The sequence below is a fragment of the Silurus meridionalis genome, chromosome 26 (genome assembly GCF_014805685.1).
Source record: "Silurus meridionalis isolate SWU-2019-XX chromosome 26, ASM1480568v1, whole genome shotgun sequence".
Lineage (NCBI taxonomy): Eukaryota > Metazoa > Chordata > Actinopteri > Siluriformes > Siluridae > Silurus > Silurus meridionalis.
This window is the reverse complement of record NC_060909.1, coordinates 6,017,535-6,043,372: the sequence shown is the minus strand read 5'-3', so window position 1 is coordinate 6,043,372 and position 25,838 is coordinate 6,017,535. Positions and strand designations below refer to the sequence as shown.

General features: G+C 37.9%; 1 protein-coding gene across 1 annotated transcript in view; it reads right to left on the bottom strand.

Moving 5' to 3' along the window:
• map2k5 (mitogen-activated protein kinase kinase 5) overlaps nucleotides 1-24,627 on the bottom strand; it is a 65,497-nt gene extending 40,870 nt beyond the window's left edge. The window contains exons 1-8 of the mRNA XM_046840551.1: nucleotides 24,047-24,627; nucleotides 23,869-23,917; nucleotides 21,329-21,396; nucleotides 14,198-14,267; nucleotides 11,258-11,298; nucleotides 10,468-10,535; nucleotides 9,752-9,800; nucleotides 5,314-5,378 (exon numbers count right to left, since the gene is read on the bottom strand). Coding sequence (XP_046696507.1) covers nucleotides 5,314-5,378; nucleotides 9,752-9,800; nucleotides 10,468-10,535; nucleotides 11,258-11,298; nucleotides 14,198-14,267; nucleotides 21,329-21,396; nucleotides 23,869-23,917; nucleotides 24,047-24,211 — 575 coding nt within the window. The 5' untranslated portion in view covers nucleotides 24,212-24,627. The remainder of the gene's footprint in view (nucleotides 1-5,313; nucleotides 5,379-9,751; nucleotides 9,801-10,467; nucleotides 10,536-11,257; nucleotides 11,299-14,197; nucleotides 14,268-21,328; nucleotides 21,397-23,868; nucleotides 23,918-24,046) is intronic.
• Nucleotides 24,628-25,838: the final 1,211 nt, after the last annotated feature.

The following is a 25,838-nucleotide window of genomic DNA, read 5'->3' as shown; positions in this document are numbered from 1 at the left end:
GGAAAAGAGCATATGACGTTGGAACATATAAATTTTGTTGCTATAAGTTTGTTTCTTACACGTTTATCCCTAATGAAGGAGCCAGTGGCGACTATTGCACAGAAAAACTCTCTGAGATGGTATGAGGAAGAAACCTTGAGAGGAACCAGACTCAAATGTGATCCCATCCTCATCTTAGTGGCACCGAATGTCCATTAATTACATACGTTCATTAGTTATACAATAAACACCCCCCACACATACACACATACATGGACATCATCTTGGTCCCACCCCAGTCTTTGGGGAAAAAAAAAAATAGTCTTTAGTGAAGCTGGTCTGTGATGAAAAGTAAAAGAAAAAAAAATTTGAATTCAAGAATAAGAAAAAGATGAACAGATGCGCTTGCATGCTGGCGAAAGTAAAAAACAAAGTGACGGACAGCGTGTACAGACAGCGTGTACATATCGCAGTCTCTTCTTTCTCCTCTGACGCAGTTATCGCGGACTTGCATATGCATGCAATTATGTGAGTGATTAATGTGGAAAAGATGGCTGATCTAGGTTCTGCCCCAGACACCTCGTAAATGCCACGGCCCTTTAATTAATGACACTTCTATGTGACGGGCCGGCTAACGTGCCTCATTTAGAGCGGGGACATTCAATCCAGCTTGACCCGTCGGCGCCGAGCGAGGTAGACGTTACCTTGAAAGACTCCACCACATCTTCAGGCGTGCACTCGTGAACTTGTTTATTGGGGACGCGTGCCTTTTAAATGTTATGATCGGGCCGATTCCAGGAAACGACACGCATCTGTATCCAAATGCTGACAAGCCAAGTCCAAAACTGATGTGTGAGGAAACATCATGCAGAAAAATTTTATTTGGCAAGACTTAACCCCAATATGGGAAAAATTCCAGGAGTAAAGGAATTACCCTAAATGAGTAAATGAGTAGTGATGTGCCTGGAATTATTTATGCATACTAAAGCGAAAATACATATTCATATCCTAATTTCAAACAGCACAACAAAATTCACATCACAATTTCCCTCTGCACAATTAATCTCTAATAGATGACATACTATAAAATGATTTTGGCTCGCTTGCTCTAGATCTACACTCTGTCCTTGACCTTTATCAGCTAACCAACAGGACGAATGATTGAAAGCTGACAGGTCCGAGGTCGGGGTAACGTAACCGTAGCGACAGTTGGGAACTGCTCTTGACCGCGGTAAACGTGTCTCTATACCGTGTGTTATTTAAACTTCAGAGCCTGCTGTAATGAAAGCTCCGTCATGTACTATTCATGGGCCTCTCAATGGCAGCCATGCGAACACACACACACAGGTTTGGATTACAGAATGCACCAGACCGTACACTCTCTTCATCTCGAACTCCATCGCTCACCTGAGATGACCCGTGGCCAGGTGTTGACCTCGACCAGAAAGGGGGAAGGGGTTGCAAAGAGGTTATGATGATGAGGTAAGAGTGAGGTCATGGTGTTAGTTTTTCATTACACACCGATAAAAAGTGTTTCCTCTTTATTCTCTGCATTACTAATGCCACTCCTGCACAGTTAAAAAAAAAAAAAAAAAAAAAAGAAAAAAAAAAAAAAAAAAAAAAAAAGAAAAAGAAAATATACCGGTAATCCCTTCTAAACCCTAGCGTTACGCGAGACATGGCACGGCCTTCTCAGGAGTCTTAAAAAACGATCAGTATGGGGTAGTATACTGTAATTTGTTAATAATTTAACAAAAAAAAGGACATCATTTTGCAAAACAGAGCAATTAACAGTACAGTAATGAATAAACATTACAGTACATATGTCGTGAGTGGAAATCGGAGCCGGACACGCTCGGTTTTAGTCTGCATCGGCGAGGCAGATAAAAAGTAGAGAGACAAGAGCTAAAATATGCCTTTGAAATACCAAATACTAACACAGAGACTTCTGTCGACTGCTGGCAAAAGTAAGGCATCTCATTATGCAGAAGATGCGTTCATCCTGACATCGTCCTAACGTATCACTCCAAAATTTTAATATTTGTAAAAAAAAAAAAAATTTATTGCTATAGTGAGAAGTTAAACCATCATAACTTAGGGACTACCTGTATTTATTTTTATTTATTTTCTTTCTTTCAATGATTAAAACAATGAATATATATACTATTATATATAAACAAGCCTAACCAGACCTCAGCTTTAAATGTCTTTGTTTTTCCATATTCATCCAGGAAAAAATCTTCTTAAAAAAAAAAAAAAAAAAAAACAAACTGCCTCATTTTATTATAACGATAAAGCGACAGACTATAAAAAAACCCATACACACTCACACAACATTTCCACTACACCCTATTTTGGCTGTAACGACTCATTAAAAGCGACCTGCAAAAATAAAAAAAAATAAAAAAACGGACTAATAAGCAAATTAGAACTCCTAAAAGGTCTTATCGCACATTTGTGTGAAGATCGGTTAAATCAAAAAATGGCATCTCTTTCTATCGATGAGAGTCCAGAGGATTCAGAGCACTTAGCTTTAGTGTCTTATAAAGTGGAGCTCACACCAGGGTGAGATCGTGGCACAGGCTAGACCAGGGCAATAAACCACAGCGTGCGTATTGATCTATTACTGGATCAACACTGCAGAACGATAACCCTGTACTTGCGTCTAATCGTCACTGGCCAATGCTCGTAAACAGGATTGGGGGGTTTAAAGGCCGAGGCCAGGATCACGGGCCATTCGCACATCATCGCTGCGTTGCCAAATACTCAAAGCTATTCAGCAGCGACTATTTAAGTGACTTTCAGGCTGGTCAGCTGACCAACTGGGGTCGGCTAGGACATATGACGAAATGCAAAGTATGGTTGTTCTCGTCTGTTTTCCGAACGCAGTTTCAAACTCCCTGGAGGCGAAGCGGGATTGACTTGTATTTTATAAACGTGTGGGTGTAAGCAAGAGGCAGGCCCTGACACATAACGGTGCACCTGGAAGCTCAGCAGGTTAAGTGAACACATTTATTTATTTCTTTTAAAAGAAATGTGAGTTTACATAGCAGACACAGAGTGTGTATGTGTGTAGGTAACCGAGGACAGTGGTTGTAGATAGACGGCTACATGGACTTGTTATTCCCAAGACTGAATTACATGATGTCAAATTTCAGTCAGCAGATGAAACACGTACCAACTGCTTTTACATTTGGATTCAATAAACAGCCAAAACATGACCACGATTGTAAATACAATGGATATGAACAGACGTCTAAGTGTACGACAGCACAAGTCAGTCTCTACATTAGGGATGAGGAGATTGGCAACGGTGTATTGGCATAAAAGTGAACGATGTGCATTTGTATCGTGATGCATCTTTTTTTTTTTTTTTTACATATTTTCATCAGAAAAAAAAATTATTTACATATATGTAGGGAGTGGAAATCTGAGGTTATAAATGATGTACTGGGAAAGAAGTACATCAGAAGTTTGCGCGGGAGTTGTGAGTGTAGTGAGAGAGATGAGATGCAGTGTTTAATCTGCTGTGGCTAATGTATCAGGAGTTTCACTTCCCGATGTTCAATAAACAAAGTGTTGTGATCTCACAATCTCCTTGTCAGTGTCCTAACTGCAGTGGCGATAAACAGACCGCGAATAAGAACGCGTTACATATACACTATATGGACGAAAGTATTGGGTCACCTGACCTTTCCTGTCATATGTGGTTCTTTCCCAAACTGTTACCACAAAGATGGAGGCACACAATTGTGTAGAATGTCTTTGGATGTGGTATAATAAAATTTTGCGTTCACTAGACCTTGGAAACCCAAAACTGTTCCAGCAAGGCAATGCCCCTGTGCACAAAGCGAGCTCCATGAGGATATGGTTTAGATGGTTTGATGGGGAAAATCTTGAGAGCTCTCATCTCAACTCTACTGAACACCTTTGGGATGAATTTGAACACACACTAAAATCTAGTGGACGGAATTTTAATGGCGACCAATAATTTGTGACCAAGATTTTATACGTAGGTTGATTTCTCTTCGCTTAAACTGTTTCTCGAGCGCGTTCTCTCAGCACCGCTGCTGCCACGTGATTGTGACGTATCACAACACTACGGAGATTGAGGCATGTTCTGAGAGTCACATAGAATACAGATTAACCTGGCAGAGGTAGAGCTGCACCTTCCTGGAGACAGAACAGGAAAAGATCATCTGTTTTTTGGGGTTTTTTTTCATTTTTGCCATGCGTTAGTAGTCAGAAGGCACTTAAGTAAATGTAGGATTTGCTGTCTGTCTGAACCAAAGAAATAAAAGTGAAATATCTGTACCATATTTAATTGCATAGCATCCTATTTTGTCCATTGCATCGTATTGCATCGAATCGCATCGTTTTGAAACAATTCGATATCTGATCGTACTGCATCATAATAGGGGTGAATCGCATCGCATTGGTAGCTGCTTTATATGCATCTTTATAGTATCCTATCGTTGGTTATGCATCGAGATGCAACATACCATGTTTCTCACGTTAATAACATTTAGAATTGCAATAAAAATATAATAAAGTTTTTTTTTCTGGAACGAGACAATATTGGTGTGGACAGATCTTCTTTGTAGCTGTTCTTTAAATAAATAAGAAACCAACTGGAATATTTTCCACCATCTTTGTGAGTAGTACTTTAAATATTGCAATGTACTTAAAAACAATAATGATTCCCATCTTGCTATATTACATCCAAGCTATTTTATATAAATAATAAATATATTAAGTAATTATATTTAATTCCAATCCAAAGACTAGATAAAGAATAATAAATGGTCATATTGATGTAATCCACAGTATCCATAAAACCCCCTAAATGAGGTTTCTCATTTACTCAATCTTAAAGTATTTCAGCTGATAGCAGATAGCAGTGAATAGGTGTCCTGTCATGTTTTCTGCTTGGTAGCAATAGATCATGCAGGTAATTGAAACTGGCTTCACAGGAGTCAAACTGAATCAATTTCATTCCTCAGCGGCAAAAAAAAAAAAAAAAAAAAAATCGATATTACCCGCATTTGGCAACCTTCACTTTATAAAATAAATAATCATCCCAGCCCGGGCTGCCTGTCACAGGCTTAGAGTAGGCTGAGTGGACACCGGACAATCGAGTGAGTGTGGAGCGCAGGGAAGATGTATCTAAGCGAAATACTGTACGTGGTTTTAGTTATGGTTTTTTGGCTTCGATTATGATTTATTCATAAATGTTATCATTCAGCAGTAATGCATTGGAATGGCCAGTTAAGATGTAAGTGCACGATGAGTCCAATTAAAACTCAAGGTAAAGAAGAGGTGAAGAGCACTCACTTGTACACGGTTCCCCCGTTTCCATGGCCAAGCTGCTCCTGGTACTGAATGTCTTGTTCATTTATCTTAAAGATTACAAAAAAGAGAGAGGAGGAATGAAAGATAGATACAGAAAGGAGAAAGGACACACAGCCATAAAATAGAAAGATGTCACTGGGGAACAGAAAATATTTGAGGGAGGTAAAATGCAACCGGAGGCCATAAACAACGGGTTTGGCTCTCGGGTCATTTCATGAGGAATAGAAGAGTGGGGATCAATAACAACATTTGCTGTCCAATTTAGAAAAGGACAAGTTGAAGGGGGTTGGTGTTTGAGATGGCAACTCTAACGACCATTTGTTTACCTGTGCTGTCTTGCTTTACTCTGACAAAGGCTGTCAAAAACATGTATAAAACAGTTTGGCCCCCTGCTGACACCGGTGGGCTACAGGGAGAAGTTTGTCCTCTACTAGCAAGACACACAGACTGACCTCCTTCTACTTCAACACACATAAAACGTGAACCATTTCCTCGAAAAAACAGATTTCTGGGATATTTCTGGAAAATAAAAAGGTATATATGAAGAACGTGAATGCTAACTATATATGACACAGTTAAAAAATGTATGCCTGGATGATAACATGGTAAGCATGGTATGATCAAAAAAGCATGGTTTAGGTTGGTTTACAAAAGAAATGATGATAAATACACTGGTTAAATGATCTGGGAAAAGCATGTGAGTTTGTAATGTCCAATACGGTATCTCATATATACGATCTGAACATGTCTGGATTCACAATGGAAGTTGAGGAATTGTTTTCGGTTTATAGTTGGGTTGGACAACATCTGGTTCAACGCTTGGTTGTTAGTATAACAGTAGTTTCTTCCATTTTCAGGATATTCCAAATCGATGTATTTATCGATGTATTTTTGTAGTTATGTTCAATACTTGAGCATGGCTCTGAACCCCAACTGCTTTTCTCCCATAGATATCTCTCTGATCTTCATATTGGTTTATCCTTTTTAGCAACACATTATAGGCTCAAACAATTCAGGGACATTCGTAACTATTAACTGTTTAAACTATTAATCTAACTAGGGCACACCTGGGCAACAAAAAACAACTGTCAGTCACATGTAGGGTTGCAAAAAGAAGGAAGATTTTTGGAAACATTCCATGGGAACTTCATCTGGGGAATTTGGGAAACATTCCAACTTGCATACAGGAATTTATGGGAATTCATTAAAAATGTTGAGAAATTTGTATAAACTATCCAATACAAGCTGATTCAAGCTGAAAATGCAAACGACTGAAGATAAAAAATAAATGTCATTTCTGACAGATTTTTTTGTTGCACAATAGCTTACACATAGCACAAGGAAGTTTTAAACATAAATGTGTAATATTTATATAATTACCCTGAATACTCACTGAGATGTACATTTTTTTATATTATATTTTACATTTGTGTTATATTATGGTTACACACTAGTTATACTAGTGTGCTGTGGGCATGCGATTAATAAATGTGCAGGGTAGAAATTCAACTAAAATTGCATTAAATCTGGTTGTTTTAACCACGATTATCCTACTTATACTAGATTTAAGTTCCCTGGTTATTGGCTAACCTGCAATTTTGTAAATTCCCAGTTTATTTCCAATAATTCCAATGGAAAGCTTCCAGTTTTGAAAATTCCTGGAATTTTGCAACCCTAATCACACTTTCCAATACTTTTGATCATTCTGGAATTGAGCGATTTTAAACAAAAGGTACCATGATGTCCAACACATGATAATCTAGATGTTAATATCGGGAAAGCTGAAATTGTCTCATGTCCTGGGAGGTGACTGTAAGTCTATAAATGCATACATCTCGTTAAGTGATATTTGATCTGATTGTCTGATCGGGATGACAGCATGTCAATAACCACTGATGGTGTGAAAGAAGTATTTTCCCCTCACACAGCTGAGGCCAAAACTAAGTTAATGTCTTACTGTCAAGCCTCATTTTAACTGGGAAATATGGCACTAGCTTTAGTTTCGGTCCATTGATTGTGTGTGTGTGTGTGTGTGTGTGTGTGTGTGTGTGTGTGTGGTGTGTGTATGGTAGTAGAGACCACAGCTCCTCTGATTGCGCTTGTTACAGGTGTCACATGGGGCCTGGTTTTCTTAATTGTCTATCAGACACTGGCATCACCACATTGACACTGCTGTGATGCTACAGCAAGAGAAGATGCTCGGGCCAGCACGATATAGATAATACAGAGTCAGTCAAGATAAAGATCTCGAATAGGCCATGACAAAAAAGGACGTGAACTGCTTTTCAATAAGCAATCAATAAGAATCTATTGACACACAAATAGACAGCGGTCAGTAGCGATCTAAATGTCACGTCTCGTGCAAAGTATTTTGATAGATTGCACATGCGCTGCCATTCTTTTTTAGATAACACAAAATATTTGTTTGAAAAACATCTGCTGGCAGCTTGGATTGTCCATAGGCCTATATGTATCCTTAAGTTAAAAAAAAAAAAAATGGAATATAATAATGAATTATTATTAATAACGGAAAGTTACGGTTTATTATATAAGTTCAAAATTAAAGTAAGAAGTTAATATAAGGATAAGGTTAGGATAATAAAGGATAAAGTGAAATAAGGTTTATTATAAATTTGTTCTAATTTTTGCTGTGATTTTCCCTACTTTTAGTTCCTTACTTTAGCATTTGCATTTCCCTCCAAATAGTTCAACTAGAATAGAAACCGTTCATGTGGAATACAGTAAGCAGACAGTTCTAATTATATTTAATTTTTTAACGGCTGAAGGACACATGATAAAAATCCTATAAAAAAGAATCAAATAAAAGAACAGCATTAAATATTGCCATGTAATATTTCTGCTATTTAACCTGATCACTTTTATTGACTGAATCAGTCACAATGTGCTCCTTTTGCAATAAAATGGTAAGAAAATACTGCTCATGCTACTGGTTTTATTTCATTTAACATAATTAAGAGTTTAGATGTGCAGTGGAATGGATATCGCCATAACTGTGACGATGCAGAACTTAAAGATTAAAAATAAAAATAAAAAACTAAAAAACTGTAGTAGTAGCAGTAAATTTAATGCCATGTCAGCATCTGAGGATATCTTCATGGCAATAGGGGAAATGCTGCATAGTTACAAATAAAAAAATTACAATAAAAATCTCATGAAATAAATGAAACCAAACAGAAAAAAAAGAATATACCAGCAGAGATTATATAATATGCTTTACGTCTACATATGATAGAAACATTAGGATATTTTGTTCCAATGATATCTTACTAAAGAAGTCCTTAGGACAGCTTACTCCTTAAAAAAGTTGTTGACTGACATTAAAAGCAAGACGGTACAATTAAATATATTTAACGGAAAAGCGGGCTCTTGCAAGCCATATACAGTCAACCCCCGATAATTCACGGTTCGGAACTTGCGGCTCGGAAAATTCCCGGGTTCTTGTTTGGAACCTGATTAACAGCAAGTTGCGGATTATCTTAAAATTCGTGGGAATCCGCAGCGGGACCGAATGTTCAGGACGTAAGGAATAACATTTTAAACTGTGTTTACACTAACAAATTTCATAAAAAATTGTTAAAACATTATTGTATTATTAATTTTAATTGATAAATTAAGCATTCAAGTCCATTACTCAAGTCAAGTTTATTTCTATAGCGCTTTTCACAACAGACATTGTCTCAAAGCAGCTTTTCGAGTTGGGTTTTTGTTTTTAAGTAGAAATGTGTAAGAAGGTCTTGAATGGCCTATACAATATCTAGAGATTTGAGAGGGAATTTTCCATTTTTTATTTATTTGTATAGAACTTGTCCGTTTTTATAAACTGTTCTTTCCACTTTTTAAATATTTATTGCCTGACAAAAGGTTAAGGGTCTGAGGGAAGAATCTGAAACTCTTCTACTTTCAGGTTGTAAAACTAAAGCTCTACTTCTTGTGTTGCTCCATAAAACAGCCTTTAAAAGCTAGCAATATTAAAAGATGGGTAAAGGCAATATATGTTATACCAATGAATAATGTGTGTATATGTATTATTTTCAAAAGAACATCTAATCCTTGTTCTAGAGCAGAACAAAATACACGGATTAAGTCATTAAAAACCTTAAGAATTAAGACAGGAAAGCAAACAAATTAAGGCTGATTCATTAAGCCTGAATCAAGGCGCCAATAGTTAGTATATAGCTCAAAATCTCAGTGATGCTGGGTCCCTTAACCTCTCAAATGAAATTTAGGAAGGGCAGACACTCATATAGTGTATATGATTAATGATTAATAACTCACCAAGACACTAATAGTGAAGCAGCACATTGGATAAGGAAAAAAAAAACTTTACTGCATAAACATAAGGGTATCAAGAAAATCTGTCAATCAAAGCAAAATATTTGAAAGTGTATGATTTCAGTACCTGGCCATTGGTCAGTATCTTTTTCAGCTCTGCCGAGGATTTCTTTAAACTGTTAAGCAGAAACCAAATGTAAGCACTAATATGCACTTTCACTTCCTTTTCAATGACTTTTACATAAGACACATTACACCGTGTAAACAGGATGCTTAATAAAGAGCTCCCACTCACACCTTCATATCATTTGCAGTCGATTCTGCTAAATCTGTGTGGAGAAGCCAGGTCCCAGGTGTGTATTAATGTAGATCAATGTTCTCCTTCATCAGTATAGTGTTCCCTGCTACAGCTCACCTGAGTCATCTTGTAAGGAGCATGATAACTGGCTGCCTAATTGAACCAGGAGCACTGGAGTGAGAACACAAACCAGTCTTCTTAGAGTCGGAGTGAATAAAGAAGATCTAGATGTGGTCAGAACAGCTGCAATAAAGCACCATGTGACCCTGAGGCATTTAATGAGAACTCATTTGTACAAGCGGTGGCTGTCTCACTAGTTTTTATTTGTACGCATGTTCAGTTTAAACCTTAGCAAACGTTTTTGAGGTCCGTCGCTTGCTGAGGCCCAACAAGAGAAATGGAAAATTAACTGAAGTAAATGGCACACTACTTTGGCATGTAGATGGCATACACACACACACACACACACACACACACACACACACACACACACACACACACACACACACACACACAGACAGACAGACACAGACACTTCGGCTCACCTGTTGTTGGAGAAAGATTCGGCAGGAGAGGATCCTCGGCTGCCGGATGAGCCATGGCGCGTGTTTACCTAAAAGAAGACGAAGACAAATCAACATCCTCGGCTAGTCACGATGAAATTCAACAACAAACCCACAGGTCACAGGGACAAGGAAAATTAAAGAGAAGGAAAGGATGAGGCAGCGGTGCGAAAATTAAAGAATAATTACAAACCAACACGACTTGCTTGATTTGTCAGTGTAAAGGAAGCTTAACAAGGCTACTTGTTCTTAGATCTACATCTCACCAACCGGGAGCGATAAAAGAGAGAGAGGGAGAAGGAAAGTGACTAAAAATAACCAGCCTAATTGAGGTCTTTGGGGCATGGTGGCTAGTCCGGCGAAGTAGTGATTGGCTTGTTAATTTGTATCATTTAAATGTATACAGCTTCCACTATGGTTTAAAGCCAATTAACTTTAGATTAAAACAAAGGACACGAAAGAAGATTACAAAGATTTAGTACAAAACAGTGGCTGGACTGTGATTTGGTGACAACGGTAAAAAAAAAACATGTGCAAGCAGCCCTTTCATGACAAAAGGACTGCATGATGGAGAACGGCATGAGAATGAAGAAAAAGAAAATAAATTAATAAATAAAAAATTCCACACTTCTAAATCTCTTGGAGGGCAAAATAGGAGATGAAAATGTAAAATAGGAGACACACAGCCCAAATGTCTCCACTTCAATTGACATTTCAATAAGTGGTACGCAGCAGGACGTGACGTTTCAGAAACAATCATGGACATGCCTACCTTCAGGCCGTGGATGTTCCGGTTCCCAGGAGTCTTGCCGGCTGCAAAAGTAATTGGTCTGGATTGTAAAGCACATCAGGCCCGGAGAAAGAGATGCAATAAAGGAATATTTTGAAATACTGCAGACCGAAAATGGGGCTGAGGGAAAAGTTAAAATAATTAAAGAGGAATTTTTTTCTGAGCTGCTACATTATTCGCTCATTGAAAAAAGTCATTCGGATTGTTTAGATGAAATAGGCAACACTTTAGGAGAAACAAAACTGAAGGGAAATACGTCCAAGGGATTGGAAGCTTTTAACGCTTTTTAAAGCTACCGCTGAAAGTTATTACACGAATGATTACAAATACATTGCCTAAAGCCTTGGAGAATTTCTAGGCTAATTTTATGTTGAGTTTGTATAAACTATAAATTGGTCTTTCACTATCAATGCATTTCATGATTTTAAACCCAATCTCCAAGGGTGGACAAATCAGCAGCCTGGTCACTTGGGACGAACACAATTGTTTGGGGGAGTATTAGCCTTGAGTGGTTTTATTACAAGTTGTTACTCTTCGTTACCTGATGGATTAATTAGCATGCGCACGCAAGAGATAATCTTTTCATAATTAGGAACATACAAACAACATAATGACAAATTGGTGGACACCTGACCAAAAGATCTGTATGTGCTTTTTAAACATGCCATTCCAAATTGAGTCCCCATTTGCTGTCATAATAACCTCTACTCTCCTGGGAAGATGTTCCACTGGATTTTGGAGAGTGCTTGAGGAGATTTGTGCTCATTTAACTACAATAATGTTAATAAAGTCATGTACTGATGTGAGGTGAGAAGGCCTGGGGTGTAGTCTGCGTTCTAATTCATCCCAAATATCTTCAATATGGTTGAGATTAGAGCTCTAGAGCAGACCACTCAAGATCTTCCACTCCAATCCATGTACACCAAATCGTCATGGAGCTTGCTTCGTGCACAGCAGCATTGTCATGCTGGAACAGGTTTGCGTCTCCTAGTACAATTGCAAGGAAAGTTTTGTTGTAATCCCTCCAAAGACAATTGTGTGCCTCTGAATTTTTTGGTAACAGCTTGGGGAAAAACCAAATACGGCTGGAAAAGTCAAAAATACTTTTGCCTAATTAGTGTATGCTAACATAATATATAATTGTATATTATAAAATAAAGTGTGGAGTAGAATCCTGTAGTCACCTCACGATTGTACAGTGGAACCTCGGGTTACGAACGCCCCGGCATACGTATAATTCAGGTTACGAATCGCAGTTCATCAAAATTTTTGCCCCTGGTTACGAACAATATATCGGGATCTGACGTCGCTCACCAAAAATTGCAGGCAAGTTGGTTGTTTTGCTCTATCCACGCAGCTCGTCACATCAGTTAGCGTCCTGTGTCCCTAGCGAGAGCATCGTGTTACTTATCCGCTTGAACTTTTCCCGGCGGCAGCGTAACAACTCGTTAGTTGATGCTCGTGGAATGATGAGATGGACAACATTAGCCGATGCATAACCTCTTTACTTGTTTTTATGAAGATAGATTAGCAGGGTTACAGTCTTTTCCAGTACAATACCCATAATGAATTTCACTCTGGACTTCAATACCAACTGATAGTAGCCTTAAAAAAACAGCTCTCATTTTCCCTCTAATGCAACAATTGTCTCAGCGTTCGTGTTAATAACACTGTCTTTAATATTCTATAATATAATATATAATAATATATAAATAATATAATATAATAAGATTCTCCTTCAAACAATAACTCTCCCTCCTCCCCTTCTCTGACGTCGTCTCCTGCAGCGAGTCTTCTCAAAGGAAAGTACCCGGTAAAGATCTTTTCCTCTTTTGTATGTTTTTATGTGGTATGATTTTAATATAACATGTTAAAAGTAAATAATATTAGTGAATATTGGCTTTATTTTTATTTAAGTAATATTTTTGGTTGTCCAGAACGAATTACCGAAGTTTCTGTTCATTATTATGGGGAAATTTGTATCGGGATACGAACTTTTCAGGTTACGAATAAAGTACCGGAACGAATTAAATTCGTAACCCGAGGTTCCACTGTACATACAAAGAGAAATAACGAAACCAGACGGATTATGCTTTTACATGCAGTCATGCACTGTAAGGGCCGAGCTCCATAGCCCATAAACAATATGTCCAAGATGTAAATGTGCCAAAAGAAGAAAAAGGCTGCACAGAAATCCACAAGCTTCGCATAAATGATTAGCTAACATTTCGTTTACTCACTGTAGTGTTCTTATAATCAAACAAATGCATCATTTCTGAGGAAATCGCAAAACCATGCTGAATCTTTGTGTTTTTAATATATGTCCTAATGTAAATAAGAGAAGTTAAAAATGTGTAACTATTTAACTTCAATAAGTTATGGAACTCAAGATGATTGAATCATCTGGACAAGTGAATTCTGACAGAACTTAAAATCTTGATGCAGAAACAAGACTGCATGTTACATCTAACCTGTAAAACAAGGAACCATGATTTCATTTAAAAGCCAAAATGCAGGAGTTGATTGGCATTATATTAGAATAGATTAGCTCTATGAGGATGGATTTGTAATTAATATCAACTGTCTACTCCAATGGCTCAGGACCACATTTTGCATAAACAATTCTGCATTTAAGCAACCATCATAGTTCACCTCAACAATTATGGAACTGTAATTAATGGACCTTCGGTGCTACCAAGATGAAGACGGGATCTCTTTTGACTCGTGGTTTATTCCTTAAACCATCTCAGGGAGTTTTTCCTTGACACAGTAACCACTAACTCGTTTATCAGGGATAAACTTTTATCTTTTATACTTTTATAACTGCTTTATCTCTGTAAAGATGCTATGAGAAAATTTCTATTGTTAAAAGCACTATAGAAATAAAGATAAATTGTGTGAACATATACACACTTCACTAACCTCGAGGAAAGATCTGCAATGGCTCAGGTAGGAGTCCGTTCATGCGCTGCTCCATCATTGTGCTGTAGTACTGTATAAACACACACACACAAAAGTTTTATTAGTTTGTTCTTTGTTTCATATCGTTTTTTTTTGTGTATTTTTCATTTTTAAACTGTCTACTGCTTTTATGTTACATATATTACATAAAGTAAAAAATAAAAATAAATAAATAAATAAAAATAAATCATCACATTTAATATAATTTAGCAACCAGCAAAAATTCAAGTGGAACTACAGATGCATTTTAGGAAAAGGAAAAAAAAAAAAAGGACATTAATCTTGCTGACTGTACTTTAACCCACACATCTTGATCTTGCCAGTTAAATTCCATTCTTCATTAATAATATTCTTCTGAAGCCATTCCATTGTTTACTTGGATTTGAGCTTGGAGTAATTATATTCTTTGGGCTTTTCAAACATCTTGGTGGACTTAAATATTATTGTCATTTAATATAGTAGAAAAGTCATAACTTCAATCTTTAAATATACATTAAAAACCTTCCACTGTAATTGTTTGCTAAACTATTTACTTTGTAAAAAAAAAAAAAAAAGTACAGGCATTTTAAAAAGTTCTAAGAATCAATTTATTAAAAACTTTAATATTAGTCCTGATGTGCCTGAAGAGAATCAGTGCATACGCATCAGAAAGTATGACACGATACGTTTAGATTTTCGCACACAAACACATTGCCTTCTGCCAAAAGGACATTTCAATTGATGCTTATGTTAATGGAACCATCTGGCTCTGAGACGCCCGCCTCGCCCCGCCTCTCTGTCGAGCACGAGACCTTTGTGCCCAGACACAGGCCTCGATCACATGCAATCAACCTCCTGCAACCACAAATCCAGATGGACATGGCCGGGGGAAGGATGGCTGTGTGTTTGTGTGTAAGCGAGTGAATGAGTTTAAAAATCAACCCAGTAATCTGACACTATATATAACATTTTTTTTTTTTTTAAATATATGATTACATATGTCGACACAAAAGACATTTCTGGGACGACTATAAAAGTTGGCACAATCGGCTGATATGACCAAATACTTAAGAAGCAAGAGTGTAAAATATATTGTAAAATATAAGTAACATTACAATGTTACAGGAATATGTGTAACAGGTGAGTGGATTTCTGTAACAGTATAGCACTAGGGTATTTTCCCCAGCTCAGTCCTTATGGCCCCCCTAATCTTAAACAGACTTAATCAAGACATTTGGGTTTGAAAATACATTTTGTACAAAATGAGCTCTGCAGGAACACAACAGGTTACTGCTATGTAGTCAGTACTCGACAGAACTTAACGGCCTATTTTCAGATGTCTTGGGAACAAGAATCGAAGACCTCTCAAAGACCTCAAGCAATGGTTTAAAAGAGGTAGTGCTCTTTGCGAGAAAAAAAATTGGAAATGGAAATAAATGTCTAAGGACTAAGAAGCTGGGGAGGAGGGGGGAAAAAAAGGAGTACGTCATGGGTAGTGAATGTGGAAAAAATAAGGAATGGAGCAGTGAGAAGAAGAAAACCAAGAAGACAATGAATGACAGCAAGAGAGGTGAAGAAACGCTGAGAAAGACCGACAACCACCAAATAGGTCAAGGACAATTGTGCAGAAAATTTTGTACAAGTAGTATGATATTGTCAGAATTTTGGAGGTGTGAGGTTTAATTATTTGACCACAAATTATTTTTACATTGTTTGTATGGCCAGACGTGTGTGTTTGTATGGCCAGACGTGTGTGTTTGTATGGCCAGACGTGTGTGTTTGTATGGCCAGACGTGTGTGCCTGGAGTTTCTTCACTAATCATTACATACTGGGAACACCTAAGAAGCTCTGTCCTATTAGAGACCCAGTCATCTAGCAGTGGTGGACGAAGTATACAAACCATGTAATTAAGTTAAAGTAGAGATACACTTGCTAAAATATTACTTCAGTGAAAGTGTCCCTTTAAACCCTCACTTGAGTAAAACTACAAATGTACTTTAGTATCCAAAGTACTATGATTTATGATGGCTATAATGTTCCTATTATCTCTGTTACTCTTACCAAGCCAACTACTTACTTCTAAAGAAATAAAAAAAAATACCTGCACAAATATGGCCACGGGTGTTGAGTCAGAAGTTTCTTCCATCGTTTATTCCTTTCAAAATGTTCTGCTTGCTGTTGAACTGATGCTAAACTGTACATTGGTAACTTGCTGCCTGCTTGACCAGTTTTTATCCACTCATAAATAAAAAAGGAATGACTGATTTTGGAAACTGTAGTTGTTGAGCGCCGGTTCGCGGGTTGAGGGTTGGAACTTAAAACGTTTACAATATTTGTAATATTTTATTTGTGTCGTATCGCTATCGTCATCGTAAGAATGAAAAATACTAAGTCGAGCCATTGTAACTCTGGGAACATCTGTATATCAAGACAGGAAGTCAACCCAAATCTAATTTATGACTAGCCGTTTTTATAGCCAATTTTAGATAAAAAAAAATAATTAGTGGTCATTGCATATGGCAGCTATAAACTAAGGTGCACCAAAATGCAGAATTGATTGCAATTATTTTATAAGAGTTAACACATTTTGCCTGTAGAAGGCAACAGATATTTAGAGGCCAACATGATTTATTTTTTTACAGTATCAAAGCTGGCCTATTGCCATGTTTTGTCCCCCCAACTCCCATAATTATTATATAATTTGGTTTTACAATATAATACAATTTCATTGTAACAGTAATTTCATTAATTCTGCATTTATTACACGAACACACCCCATCATTTATTACTTTCCTATATGAGCACAGCCCATTGGTGTTTACTTTGACACCTTGTAATGACGATCCTGCTAAATCACTGTTACATCTCTTTATCAATCCTAAACAGGACTGAACCGCGACTGGTGAGAAGTAGAACAGGGTCTGGACAGCAAATCTGTCTCTGCGGTTTTCCTCGCAATGCTTTATGCAAAGCAGTCAGAGCCGGTAGTGCATTTCTTTCCTTCTCCTCTGTGTGTGCGTGTGATAAATACATAAGTGTACATGAAGGCATGCTGTAGAAGCAGAGCTGCTGCAGCTGTTCTATTAAATGCCCTATTTATCACCGTCACCTCACAACTGCCTCTCTCTCCTCCCTACACTTCCATAACGCTCTCTCGTTCTCGACATCGCCTTGGGCGATGTGCTTTTTCTGAAAAGGAAAAAAAAAAAAAGGGTATGTGTGTTCAGACACTTACACCTTTAATTTTCCACTCCACTTCTTTATTGATTAGGGGCACAATTACCAACTAATCTGTAGCAGTGTATTAAAAGAAATCCCCTATTGTTGGACAATAACTAAAGGCATTTTGATCAGAGGCTGAACGCTCGGTGCCAGAGGGGACACTCAGGACCAGACCGGTCTCCTGCTGGCACCACATCGTCATTAACACAACCGGAATAGAGCGCTTGTCAATTAGTGAACTGAGACTGGAGGAGAACAGGAGTGTGTGCGATGGGGCATGTTTATAGTATACACTGAGAGCTTAAGACTAAATGCAAGGCAATAGATAGATAGATAGATAGATAGATAGATAGATAGATAGATAGATAGATAGATAGATAGATAGATAGATAGATAGATAGATAGATAGATAGATAGATAGATAGATAGATAGATAGATAGATAGATAGATAGATAGATAGATAGATAGACAGACAGACAGACAGACAGACAGACAGACAGACAGACAGACAGACAGACAGACAGACAGACAGACAGACCCAACGAGAGTTCACCTTCCAAAAACCCTTCAGCATTCTCGATCACAAACCTTCTGAAGGACAATGGAGTCGTGAAGAAATTTCTTGCCTACGTAGCCTTCAAGGCAGCCGTCTCTCAACTCCTACTAGTTCAACATAATAGATGTCCCTTCATCTGGAATTAATAACATCAAAGCAATTCATACACACGTCTCAGTGGAGACCAAACAGCCGCGTAGGCAAAAGAACCGCCGTGCTCGGCCGCGAACGAACCGATCGCGCACGTTAAATTTCTATACATTGCATTAAACCTGTGACGTATGTGTTTTGCATTCCCTGTACACTTTCACTTCCTTCCATTCAAGGCTTTCTCCTAAAAAAAAAGCACAAAATCAGAAAAGGGAAGAAAAAAAACCCAAGCTTTCACAACGACTTCGCTCTGCTTCGTTTGTGGTTTAAGGTTCCAACTAGACATCTGTGATGTAGCATGATTTGCATAAAAAAATGCAATCTGTTGGTGAGGCTGATCAGGGACTGGTGTAAAGCTAAATAATATTTAAATATATATATAAATCAATCAATAAATAAATCCACCTGCAACAAATTGCAATAGTGATTATTGAGCCTGTGGCTAGTGTAGTGACTGTGAGCTAAAAGAGGGTAAAAGACAACACCAGCTGAAAGTGGATTTTGAAAGATTCCTCTGCGCAGAGGGGGGCATACTTCTAATGAGGCGGATCTTTAAGTACTGAATAATATATAATAAAAGTTGATAGTTCATTTAGTTTCTGCTGCACTTCAGAGAGAAACATTCACAAGTCATTACTCCCAACATCCGCAATGTGAACAGTAAGTATTGGGGAATATATTTAATATTGGCTCAGAGGGAAAACATGAAAAACACTACACTAAGTACAGAAAGGACAAAAGATTTCACCACGTCAAAGTCCAGTACATTCTGTTCTATCTGATTAAAATAAACATAAATGCATGTTTTTGTTCATTTCGTTATATTTAATTATTTCAGCAAATTAATAATGTGTACCTCTGTAAATCCATTAGCACAAAATTTAATTCAATAAAATACAGAGGCCATAATCTTTGTGCCATAACCTGTGTAAGAATGTGGAGATGTGGTCTCCAAACCTGTCAGTCTTTTTTAACAAATGGATAATCTCAATGAAGGAGTTCAATTAGGGAGATTTGGCCTTTATGCCTGTCAGTCCCAAAAAAGGAGCCATATTTCACTGCCTGTCAGCCCCATGGAAGAAGAAGTGTACTCTCTGCCTGTCAGTCTTTGGAAAGAAGGTGTGTTTCACAGCCTGTCAGTTCCAGGGAAGGAGGCATGTTTCACTGCCTGTCAGTCCCAGGGAACGAAGCATGTTTCACTGCTTGTCAGTCCCAGTGAAAGAGAAGTGTCCTCACTACCTAGCAGTCCTGGTGAAGGAGAAGTGTCCTCACTGCCTGTCAGCCCAGGGAAAGAGGCATGTTTCACTGCTTGTCAGTCCCAGTAAAGGAGAAGTGTCCTCACTGCCTAGCAGTCCTGGTAAAGGAGAGGTGTCCTCACTGCCCGTCAGTCCCAGGAAGGAGGCATGTTTCACTGCCTGTCAGTCCCAGGGAAGGAGGCATGTTTCACTGCCTGTCAGTCCCAGGGAAGGAGGCATGTTTCACTGCCTGTCAGTCCAGGGAAAGATGTGTTTCACTGCCTGTCAGTCCAGGAAGGAGGCATGTTTCACTGCCTGTCAGTCCCAGGGAAGGAGGCATGTTTCACTGCCTGTCAGTCCCAGGGCACAAGGCACATTTTACTGCCTGTCAGTTCCAGGGAAGGAGGCATGTTTCACTGCTTGTCAGTCCCAGTGAAAGAGAAGTGTCCTCACTGCCTAGCAGTCCTAGTGAAGGAGAAGTGTCCTCACTGCCCGTCAGTCCAGGGAAAGAGGCATGTTTCACCGCCCGTCAGTCCCAGTAAAGGAGAAGTGTACTCATCACCTTTCAGTCCCAGGAAATGAGGCATGTTTTACTGCCTGTCAGTACAAGTGAAGGAGGCATGTCCTCACTGATTGTCAGTTCCATTGAAAAAGTGACCTTACTGCCTGACAGTCGCAGTGAAGGAGGTGTGTTTCACTGCCTGTTAGTCAGAGTGACGAAGTGTCCTCACTGCCTGTCAGTCCAGGGAAAGATGTGTTTCACTGCTTGTCAGTCCCAGTGGTGAAAGAGTGTTTTATTGCCTGTCAGTCCCAGCATAGGAGGCATGTAACCACACTCATTATGGCAATTATTTTTTATATATAAAAAAAAAAATTAATCAACCTGTAAATTTGTTTTCATAAAATCATTAAACCAAGTCACAGGTCTTGGAGAATAAGATATGAGCTGAGATTGCCATAAGATAGTAACGAATAACATATAGTACAGAGAGCATTTTCCTCATGAAAGATCATTCTTCAGATTTTAAAAGCAGAGGAACATTATTAGCAGTGTATGTATGATCTGACCTCTGTATCCCAGTGTACCAGTGTTAGCACAATGAGTAATAAAACATGTTTGCTTAAAAAATAAATAAAATCTCCAATTAATAGGCAGCACTATTATTTAGCAACAGGGCTCAGGGCTCGTTTCTGACTCCACGCCTCGAAGAAACAGAAATGTAATTTGACGCTTTGCTCCATCGTGCATGCTTAATGCCATGCTGGCACACGAGCCTGCCAGGGGTCACGGGTTGCCATGGATACATCAATTGTTACCATCGAAGAAAGGGGCAAGATGAAGATAAAGAGATAAGAAAACACAGCTACTTGTTATCCCTGCCAATCTGCCATGTAATGAGACGATTTTGCCCAAGGGTGAATAGATGTACAATAAGAGATTTTAATAGCTTTTCCTTTCTAACAAAAACACTCCCAGGACTAAATAGTTCGATTGAAACCAGCAGAGGTTCACGCAATAGTCTGAGGTCAGTAATTATAATTCTTTTGGAACATAAATACTTGGAGATAAAGAAACATATTTTGGTTTTCATATAAATCTTTTTTTTTCCTGCTGAAAGCATCATTCAGCCAGCACACAACCTCATTCTGGTAAAAGCAAAAACTTCTTAAAGACTGATCATTTTTATAGATGCAGTACAGACCATGTTTATCAATTCCAAATAGCCCAGTCAGCCCAAGACAATTTTTATTTGTTCTATCAATTACTTCAAATAGTGGAAACAAAAAAACCCCAAATCATCCACACTTTCTAATCCAATAGACTGTGGTGAATTCTTTTAGAAGACATGGCAGATTTCTCAAACACCAATTTGCAATCCACTTTTACAATAGATTTAAAATATAATTGACAATGCATCTGATTACAAAAAGCTGAAATGATACTCACGTAGGACAACATAGCCTTTAGTTCTTCATCACTCCGAACAGTGATCCTGTCACCAACCTCATCCTCGTCTAAAACAGATAACCGCAGGGTTCATATACATATTAAAAACAAAACAAAAGGTGGGCATTTTTTCACATTTTCAGCATAAGCAATTCGACTTCTGCTCACGTGGTAAAGTTACATGAATATCACCTTATATTCACATTATATGTGCAAAAGTGTCAGAATGTATGGATGCATCGGTAGGTGGAGAAATATAGTAATTTACCTAGTAAAGATGTGTGATATAAGAATATATCAATATTACATTAGATTAAAATGTGGGTACAGAGAACAAGTAAAGATCCAGTGAACTAAAGTCAAACACACACACACACACACACACACACACACACACATACACACACACACAAATATATATATAAGGGATATAACAGTACACAAAATTTACGGTTCTCGGTACAGTTTGGGGGAAAACATGCAAAACAAAATTGCTTGTCGTTTTTTTTTATTACGGAGTTTATTATTATTATTAACATTTGTGTTTAACATTTAAGCAGTTTACAATATTAAAACTATTTAAATAAAATGCCTTTTGGTTAATTTATATATATATATATATATATATATATATATATATATATATATATATATATATATATATATATATATTAATATAATATACATAAAATATGTGTGTGTATATATATATATATATATATATATATATATATATATATATATATATATATATATATATATATTATAAAACATTTTATTATTTTATAATACTTTCTAAAGATAAAATAAATAATAATACAACAAAATTATTTTGATGAAACTAAGTAATCAATTAAATTGGCAAAAAATTAATTTGATTAAATCAAATTGAATAAATGGAAAAATTGCATAGTTTAAATTTGTTAGGGGTATAAAAGTTATGTTTTATAAAGTGTGTTATGTTTTATAAAGTTTATAAAGTTTTATAAAGTGTGTGTTTTACATTTGATATTAAATTTTCTAAAGATATGATCTACTTCACTGTTCTACTTATTTCAGCATACTGTAACAAATATCTTCATTCCTTCCATCCTTCATTCACTCACTCCCTGAATGTGTGGAATTGTCAGGATTTTTTCCTTTTGAGTGAAATTCTTGAAGCTGGACATAAAACGCAAGAAAAATCCATAGTGCTAGCGTTAGCCGCTAGCCACTTCCTAGTACAAGGATAAGTGTACTCGCTCGTGGTATAGCCTTTCTTCGTTATACAATCAAACTAGTAAGTCAAATTTATCTACATGCACAATTCACACTTGTTTCCTTATATGTGTATTAAAACTGATACCACAATGCTCTCATAACAGGGCACTGAAACACAAAATCGTTTCAGATACGCCGCTACAATCATCATGTTAACAATCCGTCATCTTGAGATACTGACAATATAGTTGGACTTCGTAGGTTTTCACTATTTAAACATTACAGGCACAAGAAAAGTCTTTTTTTACAGCATTTCCAGGATTGGGTGGGGGATTACAGGTCTGGCAAATCTTCACCTAAATAGTAATTTTGGAGTAAAACCAAATACAGTGTCAAAGTAAATGAAATTAATTACTGTACTTAAGTAGCTTTTTCATGTACCTACACGTTTACTTTAACTTCACTACATTTATAAGTCAAATATTTTACTTTTTAATCAACTATATTTTACTCAACCCCACTTCAGTCGTTCCTTTTTATCTATGAGCGGATGAAAAGTTAACTGCTGAAACACGCAGCAATCCACCAATCAGGGTCGAGCGCAGGCTCTGTTTTGAACTCGTTTTGATTGACGCTTGGTGTATCTACTTATCACCCACATCCATTTCAGCATCAGTTCAACTGCAAGCAGAACATTTAGAGAGGAAGAAATGATGGAAGAAACTCCTGACTCGAACTCGCCACAACACCTGTGGCCTCATTTTCTGATTTTATTTTAAGTAGTTGGTTTTGGGATCATGATCATGATCATTTGAATAGATATCAATCAGTGTTTGACTCATTAGTATCATTTAAATATTATGATTTTAGAACTAACAGAGTAACAGAGTCTTTTCACATAAACTGAGTTGATTAAGTAAAGAGTTTTATGACAACAATGATAATAGGAAAAGTAGCCATAATAAATCAGAGTACTTTGGATACTTAAGTACGGTAAAGGCAAATACTTTTGTTTACACAAATAAAAGTTTAAAGTGAGCACTTTTGCCGGAGAAACATTTTATACACGGAGTGTATCTCTACTTTAACTAAAATGCATGTGTAGTTTAGGATTTGGTGAGGATCAGGATTACCCTTGTACTTTTTGGTTCAGTTTATCCAGCTTTCAAGATGTGACTTGTGGCCTATTTTAGTTAAATGTCTAGTCTAAAATGCTTAACTGGACCTTGTATGGTTCTGTGTACAGTCTTTGAAGGTACAGCTGACAGTATTGGAGATCACATTTGTGTTGATGGATCTGTAGACGATAGAAATATTTGTTGTGCATAGAAATATCTCACATTCGAAAGCTGTGACGGTCGCTTCAGGCATCACGTCTCTGATTGCGATCTGCAAAGCACAAGACAAGACAGGACAGGACAGGACAAGACCATCAGGACAATGTCTCTCATTGTCATACATCAGATGGAGGTTGAAATCATGCAGCCTTTGGCGAGGAGGAACTGCGAGCGACTTTACCAGCAAGTCGTTGAAGCTCAAAAGTGATGGACAGTCCACCGATGAGTCCATGTCCCCCATCGGGGTCTTTATCCGGATCACGATCCCTTCAGTGTCCATGGCGCAGACGTTATTCATAACCAGTAAAAGCATAACAAACCCCGGCTGCTCATACTCACTTGACATCCACACACACTCACATACACACAACTGCCTCTATTACCTGGCTGTGAATCTCAAATTCGCCCTCTGTACAACACGAAGTGCACTATATCGAAAGCAAAAGTGAACCTATCATGCTTCATGTAGTGCACTCCGAAAGGGAGCACGAAGCCATTCGGGATTCAGCCCATGCTAATATGACTAGCTAGCGCTAAATAGCGGGCTAGCATTCTAGAAAGCGAGTGCTAATACTGAAACAGGATAGATGTATCTAGAGAGAGCTAGATACACTAAACATGATAAACACTAAATAAGTAAATACGGGAGAGTGAAATGTTTACGCGTAAAGTGTTTTGGCGAGCAAGCTAACTGTCAACAAAAGTCAGCGGAAGTTTAGCGGAAGTTCGCTACAAGCAACCGGAAGCCTTTTTTTTTTTTTTTTTTTTTTTTTTGATGGGGCTGTTTCTGATTAGAGTGAGACTGAGTCTGTCGTCTGTCTGTTGTCTGTGTTTTTCTGTGTCTACATTGCATCCGGAAAGTATTCTCAGCGCTTTACTTTTTCTATAATGACAACGTAAAATACGTTTTTTTTTTAAATCTTTGCAAAATTATACAAAAAAAAAAAAATAATTTTAACCCAATAAAATCTCATGTACACATGTAAAATCACATAAGTATTCACAGCCTTTGCCGTGACACTCAAAATTGAGCTCAGGTGCATCCTGTTTCCACTGATCATCCTTGAGATGTTTCTACAATTTGATTGGAGTCCACCTGTGGTAAATTCCGTTGATTGGACATGTTTTGGAAAGGCACACGCCTGTCTACAGAAGGTCCCACAGTTAACAGTGCATTTCAGAGCACAAACCAGGCCACGATGTCCAAGGAATTGCCTGTGGACCTCCGAGACAGGATTGTATCGAGGCACAGATCTGGGGAGGTGTACAGAAACATTTCTGCAGCAGTAAAGGTCCCAATGAGCACAGTGGCCTCCATCATCCTTAAAGGAAGGACGTGTTGAAAGCACCAGGACTCTTCCTAAAGCAGGCCAAACTAAGAGATCGGAGGAGAAGGGCCTTAGTCAGGGAAGTGACCAAGAACCCAATGATCACTTTGAAAGAGCTCCAGCGTTTCTCTGTATAGAGAAGAGAACCTTCCAGAAGAACAATCATCTCTGCAGCACTCCACCAGTCAGTCCTGTATGGTAATGTGGCCAGACAGAAGCCACTCCTCAGTCAAAGGCACATGACAGTCTGCCTGGAGTTTGCCAAAAGGAAGAACTTGCCTGAAGAACTTTCAGACCAGAGAAACAAACATTGAACTCTTGAATGCCAAACGTCATGTCTGGAGGAAACCAGGCACCGCTCATCACCTGGCCAATACCATTTTTCAGTGGCCGGAACTGGAAGATTAATCAGGATCGAGGAAAAGATGAATGCAACAATGTACAGAGACATCCTCTGACTGGGGTGACGGGTCGTCTTCCAACAGGACAACGACCCTAAGCACTCCTTTGTTATCGTGGCTACGGGACTCTGTGAATGTCCTTGAGTTGCACCACGATTGTAGCATCAAACTCAAAAAGACTTGATGCTGTAATTGGTGCCAAAGGTGCTTTAACAAATTATTGAGCAAAGGCTGTGAATACTTG